Genomic DNA, 14,145 nt, shown 5'->3' with positions numbered 1-14,145 from the left:
GGACGTCCTCTGGGCTGTACTGCGCAGGCGCAGAACTACTGTGCGGAGGACGTTCGATGACGTCAGCGTGCCCCCGTGAGGCGCAGATTGGAGCGCAGAAGAGCCCGACATGGCAGTCGGCCTGGCCAGGTCGGGTCGGCCACCGTAGACCACCGGGAGCTTGCAGAGCGGCGGCGAGGGCACCTCCTGCCTGCCACGGGCTGGAGGAAGCCCCAGGTAAGTGGATATGTATTTTTTATTTTTTTCAACCCCTTCCTGAACCTTCTCTTTAATTATGCATACTATATACAATTCATTCTATAACTTTTTTTTTTTTTTTTTTGCTTCAGTGTCACTTTGTCTTACCTTGAACAATGTTCCTTTTCAGAATAACGACATTTACTTTCTCATAGGTGGAGAGGTTTCTACATCATATGAGATTAAATGTATGTCCCAGCCCGAGTGCTTTCTGAATGGCAGCATAACTTCGCTTGCAGGAAGCAAGACAAAGCTAGCATCAGCATGCTGCAACACTGACAACTGCATCCCAACGCTGCCTCCAAGTAAGTGAGCTACACCGTTCCTCTCTACCTGTTACTTTTTCCTTTTTCATTAAAATACAGAATATCCAGCTGGACTGACAGAGACCCAAAAGCACAAGGAGTTTATGTGGCAGACCAGGGCAGGGCAAAGTTTGTGCATTCTTAAAGTGAACCAGAGACGAAGCACCCTCATGTAGTTTAACATTAGAGAAAACACCTACCCTGCTCTGTGTCATCTTTCCTTCACTGCTCAGCCTGCTTGTTACCAGCACTGATGAAATCCCCAACTGAGCATTCAGTCTGGCTTTGCTCAGGAATCATGACACACCATCAGGACGTGCCAGTGTGTAATATGCTGACGCATCCTGAGGACGTCTCACCTGACGCCCGGTTGCCATGGAAACCTGACACAGCGAGTAGTGAGTGATAACCCTTGGTTTCCTTCCGTTCGCTACTCTGCTGGGTGAGAGGGAGGGACTGAGTAAAAGAATGAGGCTGCCCGCTGGCAGGCAGGATTTGCTGCACACGTCTGCGGGCCGTAGTCTGCCCAGTGCTATGGTAGACTAAGGCTGCTTTCACAGTGGGACACTACAGGTGCACGTTAGAGCAGCCTGTAACGCAGCCCAACTCACAGTAATGAAAAATCAATGGGCTGTTCACAGTGCCCATGTTGCGTTACAGTGTAACGCTGCATGTTGAATGAAAATGCAGCATGCTGTGCGTTATATGCGGCTTTAGCCGCGTTGGACTGTTTGCACATGCTCAGTGATGTGTATTGTGAGTAGCCACGTGGGTAATTAATATTCACTGCACTGTGCCGACGTCACTGGCGGGACCACGTGATGTGGAGTGTTCCGATAGCGTGGTCTCCAGTCTTTTGCCGCATGCGCCGTTTTCGTCCGATAGTATGCGTCAAAAAGTATGCATCACGGACGCATCAAAAGACGCATAACGCAGCTCTATATAATGTCCAACTTCAAAGTTCACATGCGTTGCATTAGGGGCACGTTATGCGACCTTAACGTCGCCTCTAACGCAACGTCTTAGTGGGAAAGAGCCCTAAAAGGTATCAGAAAGCGCCTCCACTGAAAGTATTGCAGAGTAGCATATCCTCCTTCAAACAGAAGGTTATTCCATGCAGAGAATGATGTATCACCCACATGGCAACCTAGGCAAATGCTTAGGACCTGGATGGTGACCAGAGGGATGGCTGTCATCTCCTTTTAGTTCCTGTCTGTACTTTACCTTACCAAAAAGGCCAGGTGATAAGCGCAAGGAGGCAATTTGGCTACTTTGTCTGGGGCCACATTTTGCATAAGGCTGCTGTGAGGAAACGCGGAAAAGCCGCCGCGTGTACTGATAGCAATGCGGCTGGCTCCACGTCCAGTGCGGCGGTTTGCACGCGGAAGCGTGTGTCTGGTAGCAGGGCAGAACGCGGAAAAGCCGCCGCATGCAGCAACTGTAAGGCGGCTGGTTTCGCATCCAGCACGGCGGTTTGCACGCGGCAGCGTGTGTCTGGTGTGGCTGAGTCTGTTAGTGCACCTGGATGGAGAACTACACGCGCGAGCCAGAAGTCAGGACCTTTATACCAGCAGGAGATGGGTCAGCTGATCAGGACGATCAGCTGATTCCTGCTGGACTCCTGATTGGCTGAGTGGCTCGGGCGGGGCGGGCAGAGTCCAGCAACTATATATACAGCTTGCTTGCCAGTTGCTGGTTGTCTGCCATTGCGAACACTTATGTGGAAGCACTCAGACCTTAGTGAGATCCAACAGTGTGTTAGAACCAGGAGGACCTGGGAATTCACTCTGAGCCAGATTACCTTTGTTTATCATTGTATTGTTATTCAGACTAGTTCCACGGTGTAGAGACCACGGACCTCACACCAAGACTAGGGAACTGTATTATCATTTGTGTTATACTCCAGACTAGTCCCAGGGTGCTGAGACCACGGACCTCGCACCCAAGACTAGGGAACTGTGTTATCATTTGTGTTATACTCCAGACTAGTTCCAGGGTGCTGAGACCACGGACCTCGCACCCAAGACTAGGGAACTGTGTTATCATTTGTGTTATACTCCAGACCTGCTTGTGACGCCCATCTTCCAGGGGTCACTAGCCACCGGGTCTGCTCGTTATTCAGTCTGACTCCGCCCCTTGGGGAGTCTCAGGCTGCTGGAGGGTTCCTGTACTCTCAAACAGCAGTATTGCTCATACTGCCTGCTATCACCTGTTTACAGGTGCGTTACTCAAAGTATTACTGTTACACCAAACACTCACATACCCTAGGTGTCCAGAGGTTAGCAATATATCTGTATTATCGGTGATTCTGAAGATCATCAATAATCGGGTATATATCTGCATTCTTGGTGATACTGCAGATCACCAATAATCAGATTCTCTCTGCGTGCCGACACCAATCGTTACAGCTGCATTTCCACTGGGATGCCACATCCGCTTCAGAAACGGGCGTGGCATTAGAGTTGAGCTGAAATTTTCGTAATTTCGCATTACTATAATTACGCATGCGAAATTTGCGATTACGATGCGAAATTAGCGTAGCGAAATTGCCATTAAAATCGTAATTGAAAATACCGTAAGCGTAATTTTCAACGCGAAATTTCGCGTTTCGTTCATGCCGTAATTTCGCATTAAACGCTACCGTAATTTCGCGTTAAACCGTAACGCTCCGTATAATATAAAAAAGCCGCCGACTTTAAGGGTTAATAGCAAAGCCCCCTTAAATGCTAAGAGCCTCAAATTTGGAGAATATATTAAGGAGATCAGGAGGAATAAGAGGAAAAAATTTTTTTTCAAAAAGACCTTATAGTTTTTGAGAAAATCGATGTTAAAGTTTCAAAGTAAAAATGTATACATTTAAAAACCCGCCGACTTTAACGGTTAATAGCAAAGCCTGCTTAAAGTTTAGGAACACCAAATTCCTAGGGTATATTAAGGGGATCAGTGGGAATAAGGGGAAAATTTTTTTTTTCAAAAAGACCTTATAGTTTTTGAGAAAATCGATTTTTAAGTTTCAAGGGCAAAAATGTCTTTTAAATGCGGAAAATGTCAGTTTTTTTTTGCACAGGTAACAATAGTGTATTATTTTCATAGATTCCCCCAAGTGGGAAGAGTTTTACTTACTTCGTTCTGAGTGTGGGAAATATAAAAAAAAAACGACGTGGGGTCCCCCCTCCCAGACCTCTTTAACCCCTTGTCCCCCATGCAGGCTGGGATAGCCAGAATGCGGAGCACCGGCCGCGTGGGGCTCCGCACCCTGACTATACCAGCCCGCATGGTCCATAGATTGGGGGGTCTCGGAAGGGGAGGGGCAGCCAAGCTTTCCCCTCCCCCTCCGAGCCCTTGTCCAATCCAAGGACAAGGGGCTCTTCTCCACCTCCGATGGGCGGTGGAGGTGGAGGCCGCGATTTCCTGGGTGGGGGGTTCATGGTGGAATCTGGGAGTCCCCTTTAAAAAGGGGTCCCCCAGATGCCCACCCCCCCTCCCAGGAGAAATGAGTATAGAGGTACTTGTACCCCTTACCCATTTCCTTTAAGAGTTAAAAGTAAATAAACACACAAACACATAGAAAAAGTATTTTAATTGAACAAAAAACATAACCACGAAAAAAGTCCTTTAATATTCTTAATTAACCATTAATACTTACCTGTCCCTTTAAATAAATGATCCCACGCAATATCCTCGGAAATGTTCTATCAGTTACAATGTAACAAAGTTATTACAATGTAACAACTTTGTTACATTGTAACTACGCCGCACCCGACGTCACTCACCGCCGCCGCCGCCGCCACTTCTGCGCTGCAGGACCCGACAGAGCTCTGAGCTATAGCTCAGAGCTCTCGAAAGCATCTTTGTATTTGGGCTCCAAGGAGCCCCATTGGTCCTTAGCAGACCAATGGGGTTCCTTCTGATTTGAAGGAACCCCATTGGTCTGCTAAGGACCAATGGGGCTCCTTGGAGCCCAAATACAAAGATGCTTCTCAGAGCTCTGAGCTATATAGCTCAGAGCTCTGTCGGGTCCGTGCAGGACGCTAAGTCCCCGCCGGCTCCGCTGCCCTCCCCGCCTCTCCCACATGTCACCCACATGTCACCCACATGTGGGTGACATGTGGGTGACAGATGTGGGCGGGGTGGACAGCGGGAGCTGCGGGGACTTAGCGTCCTGCACGGACGCGTATGCGGCGGCTGAGCGGCGAGTGGCGTCGGGTGCGGCGTAGTTACAATGTAACAAAGTTGTTACATTGTAATAACTTTGTTACATTGTAACTGATAGAACATTTCCGAGGATATTGCGAGGGATAATTTATTTAAAGGGACAGGTAAGTATTAATGGTTAATTAAGAATATTAAAGGACTTTTTTCGTGGTTATGTTTTTTGTTCAATTAAAATACTTTTTCTAAGTGTCTGTGTGTTTATTTACTTTAACTCTTAAAGGAAATGGGTATGGGGTACAAGTACCTCTATACTCATTTCTCCTGGGAGGGGGGGTGGGCATCTGGGGGACCCCTTTTTAAAGGGGACTCCCAGATTCCACCATGAACCTCCCCCCCCAGGAAATCGCGGCCTCCACCTCCACCGCCCATCGGAGGTGGAGAAGAGCCCCTTGTCCTTGGATTGGACAAGGGCTCGGAGGGGGAGGGGAAAGCTTGGCTGCCCCTCCCCTTCCGAGACCCCCCAATCCATGGACCATGCGGGCTGGTATAGTCAGGGTGCGGAGCCCCACGCGGCCGGTGCTCCGCATTCTGGCTATCCCAGCCTGCATGGGGGACAAGGGGTTAAAGAGGTCTGGGAGGGGGGACCCCACGTCGTTTTTTTTTTATATTTCCCACACTCAGAACGAAGTAAGTAAAACTCTTCCCACTTGGGGGAATCTATGAAAATAATACACTATTGTTACCTGTGCAAAAAAACCTGTCATTTTCCGCATTTAAAAGACATTTTCGCCCTTGAAACTTAAAAATCGATTTTCTCAAAAACTATAAGGTCTTTTTGAAAAAAATGTTTTCCTCTTATTCCCACTGATCCCCTTAATATACCCTGGGAATTTGGTGTTCCTAAACTTTAAGCAGGCTTTGCTATTAACCGTTAAAGTCGGCGGGTTTTTAAATGTTTACATTTTTCCTTTGAAACTTTAACATCGATTTTCTCAAAAACTATAAGGTCTTTTTGAAAAAAAAATTTTTCCTCTTATTCCTCCTGATCTCCTTAATATATTCTCCAAGTTTGAGGCTCTTAGCATTTAAGGGGGCTTTGCTATTAACCCTTAAAGTCGGCGGCTTTATTATATTATACGGAGCGTTACGGTTTAACGCGAAATTACGGTAGCGTTTAATGCGAAATTACGGCATGATACGACTGTAATGCGAAAATTACGCGAAAATTACGCTTATGCGAAATTTCGCGAAATCCTTCTTCATTACGATTGTGTACTTACGGCCATAATCGTAATTACACTAATTACGCGAAATTTCGCAAAATCGTAATTAGGTCATTACGCTCATCTCTACGTGGCATCCTTGCTGATGTGAATTTGCATCCGTAACACTTTGCCGTGCATGTCTATGGGGATACAGAGGCATGCAGCGGAAAACTGCAGCATGCATCATTTTTTCTTCCTCTGCACCCAACATTATCCTAGTAGGAGATATCTTTTAGATGTAACTCCACCCTCCCAGTGATGCCTAAACTAGACTATTTAGGGCTCTTTTCCATTAGGATAGTGATGCGAATGCAGCTACCTAGCCGCAGCATTTCCGCTGCCCTCCACGTCACTTCCGCATTGGGGGATTTGGAAGCGTATGGAGGGGACGCCGGGCTGTGCGAGAATCTGCAGCATGATGGAAACTGTTCAGTCGCCGTGCATTGGTTTCAGGACACCTGCGGTGCAATGCTGCTACATGGATCTAATGGAAAAAAAGCCCTAAGTTATGCAGCTTTCTGCTCTAGAGCATTCTGGGAGACGAGGGTCCATATACAATTTACTTTTTCTTCTAATTTTTCTCCTAGGTGATATTTTTTAACATTCCACTAAAATGCCTTTAAAGAGAACCTAAAGTCAAAAAAAAAAAATGAGATGAACTCACCTCGGGCTTCCCTCAGCCCCCTGCAGACGATCGGTGCCCTCGCAGCTTCGCTCCGATGTCCCAGGACCCGCTAGCGAACACTTCCGGTTTCGCCGTTGGCCGCAATAGCAGCATAGGGGGCGATATACAGGCTGGGAACGCGAACAATCACTCGCGTTCCCATGCCTGTCGGCCGGTGACGGCGAAACCGGAAGTCGTCGCCGGCGGGTCCAGAGGCATCGGAGCGGAGCTGCGAGGGCACCGATCGTCTGCAGGGGGCTGAGGGAAGCCCCAGGTGAGTTCATCTCGTTTTTTTTTTTTTACTTTAGGTTCTCTTTAAGCCATCAGAAAGCGAGAAAATACTCAAAATAATTTTGATATTCCGTTTTCATCTACTTTTTGGTACTTTGTTGAATAGTGCTCGAAAGTTATTTTAAATTGAAATTGAATTAAAAATTATCTCCTAGGAGAAAACTCAGGTGAAAAAGTGAATTGCAGGTGTTGTTTCTGCTCCCTTTGGGAAGACACATCAAACATTCCACAGAGATATACTGTACCTCGCCTGCAGTTACGATATCACCAGCTGTTATAACTATAAGGATGTAAGTCAGGATGAGGAAAGGCTATATACAATGGGCAAACAAATTAAATCATTGCTAAAGTAATATTGTAAAAAATAAGCAATTGATGACATTATATTCAATAAAGTAAACAAGATAATGAATTGTATGTGTAGTACAGATAATATGTAGAACATTAGTAGCAAAAACAAGAGGCACATGCAGTTTTCCGGTACAGGAAGAGTTAAAAAAAAAAAACTTGAGTTATTATCTATGCAAAAGAGCCTCTCTGAGCTAGTGGATCAAGTTGAACTCAATCCTGTTTTCTAAAGAGCTAAAACAGCCAAACAGTGAGAGACAGCTTGAGATTAGTGTTGGGCGAACACCTGGATGTTCGGGTTCGGGTCCGTTCGCCGAACATGGGCCAGATGTTCGGCATGTTCGGCCCGAACCCCGAACTCCCCAAACATCCCGCTTTTGGGGGCCCTATGGGGTCGCAGGCATAAGGGGGGAGCATGGTCGGAAATTCCCCCCACCCCCTCCGCTAGCGCTCCCCCCTCTGCCCGCTTCCCCATAAAAAAGTTTGATGAAAGTACCGGTGGCTGGCCTGGCAGTAGAGTGAGTGAGGAGGAGGAGTCCGGAGAGTGATGCGTTGAGGCCGGGCAGCGGGCGGTTCAGCGTTGTACCCTTGTGGTACTTCCGTCCTTTCTCTGACCTCACGTCCTCTACGTGATGACGCATACGAGGGAACGCGTGATGCGTACCCTCGTATGCAGAGGACGTGAGGTCAGAGAAAGGGCGGAAGTACCACAAGGGTACTACCGCTGAACCGCCCGCTGCCCGGCCTCAACGCGTCACTCTCCGGACTCCTCCTCCTCACTCACTCTACTGCCAGGCCAGCCACCGGTACTTTCATCAAACTTTTTTATGGGGAAGCGGGCAGAGGGGGGAGCGCTAGCGGAGGGGGTGGGGGGAATTTCCGACCCCCCCCCCCCGCGACCGGGGCATGCTCCCCCCTTATGCCTGCGACCCCATAGGGGGGCAGTATTCGGCCGAACAGGGCCCTGTTCAGCCTGTTCGGCTGGGCATTAAGCTGTTCGGGCGAACCCGAACTAAAAAGGCCGAACACCTCATGGTGAACAGGGTGAACAGGGTGATGTTCTGCAGAACCCGAACAGTGGCGAACACTGTTCGCCCAACACTACTTGAGATAAGGTTTTACTGCAGGAAAGTTCATAGGGTCATTACTTCAGCTTTACAGCTTAAAATACAGAGTGTGGAATCTAAACTGCAACTGTGATAGTCTAATGCAGGGGTCTCAAACTCAATTTACCTGGGGGCCGCAGGAGGCAAAGTCAGGATGAGGCTGGGCCGCATAAGGGATTTCACAAAAAAAGTCCTCAAATGTCATTAGTAACAGTTTTAATTATTTCTTCTGAACATGAAGTGTCCTACCTTATAGTTCGCTTCAGTGCTCCCATTACAAGTAATCCGCCGTGTCCCCTCCACAAAACGAGGCCTGCAGAGCCCCCAAATCGCCTGGGGGGCAATCCGCCAGCATTTCCTGGAAGGGGCAGAGTTTCAGCTTCAGCTCTGCCCCTCCTGACGTCAATCGCTGCGGATCGCCGCCTCTGCCCGCTCCTCTCACTCTTCCTTCACAGAGAGTGGCAGGGAGAAGCGGCAATCCATGCGCCGATTGACGTCAGGAGGGGCAGAGCTACAGCTGGAAGCTCTGCCCCTCAGCGCAGTCGTGGATGTTTGCCCGGGGGATTTGGGGGCTCTGCAGCCCTCGTTTAGTGGCGAGGATGCGGCGGATTACTTGGGAGCACTGAAGCGAACTATAAGGTAAAATAGTTCGCTTCAGTGTCTCTTTTGCTTTTGCCGGCGCGGGCCACAAAATATTGTACCGAGGGCCGCAAATGGCCCGCAGGCCGCGAGTTTGAGACCCCTGGTCTAATGCAATGTTTTAATTAAAGATATACAACTAAAAAAAACCGGATTCTTTTCTTTGCTACTAATGTTAATGTTATTATCCACACTACACATACAATTCATCATCTCATAAAGTTATTTTCGATTCATATTTGCTTTAATCATTTTATTTATTTATTCAGCAGGTTCTTAACCACTTGTGTACCAGCAGTCTTTGGCCCCTTAAAGACCAGAGACTGCTGGTACCAAAAAACAGGGCTCCCAATCCTGTGATCAATGTGAACCAAGGAGATTGGCTCACTGTGATCAGAGTTGGGAGCCAATGAAATTAGCCAGGACCGGGCCAAGGCAGAGGCGAGAGAGGCTCCAGCCTCAGGGCACAGTGTAGGAGGGGGCGCACAACTCACTCAGCTATCATTCCCCTATTGTGTTTGAAGCAGAGAGAAATAAGAAAAGGAGATACGTGGCAGTGACTGCAAGCCAGATAACTAGAGATTAAGGTGTTGGAAGAATTGAGGGCCCTGGGGCACCTATTAATTCAAAAGCAATCTGTCTGTTCCAGCTTGGGTGACACTGGGAGGGATGAACTTTGGTGTCTCAGCCTTGGATGCTGGAGGACCTTGTCAAAGTTTTGAAATCAGCTCCTGACCGGCGCACAGAGCTCTGCTGTCATAGCGACATTGATATCGGTACTAGCAGAAGGTCCGTGCTGTGCAGTGATTGAAAACTACGCCCTGGCAGGGATAACAGGTGACAAACAGGGCATAGATTTCAATTACCATGGTCTGGAAATGGTTGAATGCTACACTACAGCTAACTACAATGTAACTGCATAGCCGTGACAAACACAAGATACTGCACTAAGCCATAAATATACTATAATAAATCTATTCTCATTCGTGCTGGAGGCATGAAGTACAAAGCCTACCTTCCTGTCTTACATCCCAGTGGCATGCTTACTAAACTAAATATGTAACTTAATCATATTTTATCACTTTATTTTTTTTTCTCTCTTAGTTTCAACAGACAGCTCAAAACCCAATGGGGTGGTGTGCCGGGCCTGTGTGTCTGCTAGCTCTACTTGGTGCTATACGTCAGATACCGTTCAGTGCACAGGAGAAGAGAAAATGTGTCTTCTTCAGTCTACAACAATTACAGGTAAACATATTAGCTTAAAGCGGTATAAAACCCTGACATATTATTCAATAAAAACATGTTTTTCTACTTTTTATATGCCATACAGTTAGCATATTTGCTTTTGTGCATAAGTAGTATTACTCATTTAGAAATTATACATTCCTAAAGTACACTTATTTTACTCTGAGGGCCCGTTTCCACTGGACCGCTCCGAATCCGCAGAGTTTCCCCGCAGGCAAATCGCGCGGGGAAACTCTGCCATAGGAAACTATGCCGCCGCCGGCCGAATCGCTTACCCTAGCGATTCGGCCGACACTGGCCCTCGATTTCGCGCGGGAGGCTGCGAATCCCATAGCCGTGCATGGCACGGCTTCTGGGATTCCCTGCGATCCCGCACACCCGGATGTGGCGCCGAGCGTCTCACTGACGCATGCGGCAACAAGTGGAAACGGGCCCTGAGAGCTTATTTTGCATTTCATACATAACTGCTTTATTCATCTTCTAACTTAAAGAGAACCTGTACTGAGAAAAAAATATTTAAAATAAACACATGAGGTAACTTCAAATGAACATTACATAGTTACCTTGCCATCAGTTCCTCTCAGAAGCTCACCATTTTCTTCTGACCATAATCCCTTCCAGTTCTGACAATATGTTGTCAGATCTGAAATATATCAGTTGCTGTCAGTAAAATATCAGTTGCTGTCAGTTATAGCTGAGAGGAAAACTGATGTACCAGGTAATGTCCATGTTTCCCTATGGCTCAGGTGGGCGATGTTACAGTTTAACTGTGTGCTGACCAGAAAGCTGTTATGGGTAATGGCCATTTTCAAAATGGAGGACGGAAAATTCCCTTGATCACAGTGAACACACAGGACGCGGGACAGGAGAAAGACACTGAGGAGTAGACTACATGGAAGGTAAGTATGACTTGTGTATGCTTATTTTGACTTAATTTTCAGTTCAGGTTTTCTTTAATCAGGAAGCATCACAAAGCATTTATGCTTGTCTCATTGTCTTTGTGAGACCCAGCGGTGTGAGAGAAGGCTTTGTTTACATTCCTCACTTGATACAATTAAACATAAGATAACATTATAACAAGTTCGGAAGCGGGAAGCTTAACCCTTTGAATGCAGTTCTAGTAAAAAAAAAATGCTGGTTGTATATAATACGCTGTAAATAATCTATTAGAGCAAAGTAGAAATGCTGGGTTTCATTACGCTTTAAATTGAAATGGGTCATAATGTTAGCTAAACTATCTATTTCAGAGTCCCTGGACTGATCTTTAAATGGTAATCCTACTTTCACAATGAGGTTGTTGTTGACATAGAATATAGATAACAACAAATAATCATAATCCTTGAAATAACCTATTTGGATGATGCCTGAAAGATGTATGTAGTGTTACTACAAGGACAAATTTCATGGACTGTTACATATTGAAGGTTGGGTGCAGGGGTGTAACAATAGACCCTGCAAGGGATGCAGCTGCAGGGGGGGCCAAAAGCCACAGGGGGCCCCGTCCTGAGAGACTGACAACTAAGGGCAAGGAAAGAAAAAACTTTCTGCTCTCTGCACAATTGTTCTAATGACTACATCTGCTCAGCCACTGATAAGGAATCATAACAAAGTTTTGCAGACAAAGATTTGGAGACAGCTCCTATTCAGTGTTCAGCAGGATCATGTGTACAGCGCTGTTCTACCCCCAACCTTTCTACCCCTCCCCCTCCCCAAGTGCTGTGGGAGGGGGTCCCATCCAAAGTTTTGCAGGGGGGCCCAGTAATTTCTAGTTACGCCCCTGTTTGGGTGGTGGCCAGGAGAGAAGTCTGACTGCTCTGGCTTAAAAATGAGTGTAAAGTTGTCTTTGAGGTGGCTACCGAAAGAGGGACAGTTGGCAGCTATGAAATATTAGTGGGCGGTGGATCGGAGAAGGCTCTGGATCATGCAGAAGCTTGCCTCTACTAAAGTAAACATTTGATTATTTTTCCCCTTAGGCTTCTTTCACATAACGTGTGCACAAACACGTTATCATGCATGCGTTATGACCTGTGGCATGAAGTTGGGAACCGGCGGTGCGACACTGATCAGCTGCAGTAGTTCTAATTGACCCGACGAGAAAACACCACGGCTGGACGATACAAAGCTCCCAGATGTGTTACAATGTAACGCACTGGAACACTTTGTCCAGTGGCTTAGTAATAGGGGGTGCAGAAGTACCCACCGCATTGGGGCCCTTGGACTAGGGGGGCCCCCAAGGGACCCTCCTTCAAAAACAGTATTAGCTTTTTATTGGTCCTGTGCTGATAATATCCACTTCTATGGTTGATTTGAATAGTAGGGGAATAGTAGTAATCATTAACACACAGTTTCCCATCCCCTTCTTGCACCTCTGACACTGTGGTTGTTCTTGGTTAGTTTTAGTGTTGCATATCAATTGTTATGTATAGAGAGCTTGGGAGGCCCCAATGCAAAACTTGCACTGGGGCCCACAGCTTCTTAGCTATGCCACTGGCTTTGTCTAACGTAAAAGTTAACATGAAAGTCAAATAAATAGATCACATCCTAGGAGCGATACATCAAAATAGACGGATCAACTCTGGGGCTTGATACACTAAACTGTGATAACTCAGTTATCACGTGTTAAGGTTTTGCACGTGCAAACGTGTGTGCTAAGTAGTTTGCACGTGCAAAGCCATTTGCGTGCTAAGTTTTAGCGTGTGAATGGCATTACGTGTCGCGCGCTAAGTGCGGTATGCCATTGAAGTCAATGTCGCTTTGCCGCTTAGTAGATAGAGTTTGGTAAGTAAATTATGAATGGTGCTTACATTAACATGTGCGGTACTGTAATGCGGCGCGCGCAAAAGTCTTACGTGCGTCGCATAATGAAATATATTTCAGTAATAATTCAAGATATACATTCCGCTCGGGTAATCTGCAGTGACTTTGCATGCTAAGTATCATTATCACGTGAAGTCACTGCAGATCATGATACTTTGCACACGGAGCGTTTGCACGCAAACCTTTACGCACGCAAACCTTTATGCACATGTAAAGCAGCTTTTCACTGCCGTGTTAAGTGTTAGCATGGCTTTGTGAATAGAGCCCCTAGTGTGAACAGGGCCGGTTCTAGTAACAAAAATTAACCCCAGGGCCCCCAATAGACACCCCCCAAACAAAAATCGGCAGTAGGGACCCTTTGTTGCAGCCAAATTTCCACCCAAGGCTCCTGAGGCAGGGGCTCATACCACCTGGCTCAGCTGAAGACTCTGCAGGGGCACCGGGGAACAACAGTTAATTTAGGGGGAGACACCTTGGGGGCCCCTACAGGCTCTGGGGCCCTGGGGCAATTGCCCCCTTTGCCTCTATGGTAGCGCCGGCCCTGAGTGTGAAAGAGCCCTACGGTTTTACTTTAAAATATTTGTTAAAAGATATAAATAAAAATTGAAAATTCTCTTTCTCTCACTCCTTCTCTTTCTTTCCTTTGCTTTTTTAATAGGAGCTATGAAACTATCTGTAGCGCTGCGTGGATGTTCCACAAAAAGTCTCTGTGATATCGGCACTCAGTCTACTGACGTTGGTGAAATATCTACTAAAGTTAGCTTCACGTGTACCAGTGGAAGCCCAGCTCTCCTCCACTCCTATCTCCCGGCCTTGATGAGTCTTCTGTTGATGAAACTCTTGTTCTAAAACATTTGAAAGAAAATATATCGACAGAACTGAAGGCCTGCAACTGAAAAAAATAATAGAATGCTTTTTTTTAATTTTTTACATTTTCAGATAAGTCATTTAACTACTTGAGGACCACAGTCTTTTCGCCCCTTAAAGGGAAGGTTCAGGGACTGTTTAAAAAAAATAAAAATCCGCATCCACTTACCTGGGCCTTCCTCCAGCCCGTGGCAGGCAGGAGGTGC

General features: G+C 46.7%; 1 protein-coding gene across 1 annotated transcript in view; it reads left to right on the top strand.

Moving 5' to 3' along the window:
* LOC137522948 (phospholipase A2 inhibitor gamma subunit B-like) overlaps window positions 1–14,030 on the top strand; it is a 34,271-nt gene extending 20,241 nt beyond the window's left edge. The window contains exons 3-5 of the mRNA XM_068243106.1: window positions 393–542; window positions 10,115–10,255; window positions 13,731–14,030. Of these exons, the coding sequence (XP_068099207.1) occupies window positions 393–542; window positions 10,115–10,255; window positions 13,731–13,921 (482 nt within the window). The 3' untranslated portion in view covers window positions 13,922–14,030. The remainder of the gene's footprint in view (window positions 1–392; window positions 543–10,114; window positions 10,256–13,730) is intronic.
* Window positions 14,031–14,145: the final 115 nt, after the last annotated feature.

This window comes from Hyperolius riggenbachi, chromosome 6 (genome assembly GCF_040937935.1).
Source record: "Hyperolius riggenbachi isolate aHypRig1 chromosome 6, aHypRig1.pri, whole genome shotgun sequence".
In the NCBI taxonomy this organism is placed as follows: Eukaryota; Metazoa; Chordata; class Amphibia; order Anura; family Hyperoliidae; genus Hyperolius; species Hyperolius riggenbachi.
The sequence above is the reverse complement of the archived record's forward strand: the minus strand, read 5'-3'. Positions and strand labels throughout refer to the sequence as shown.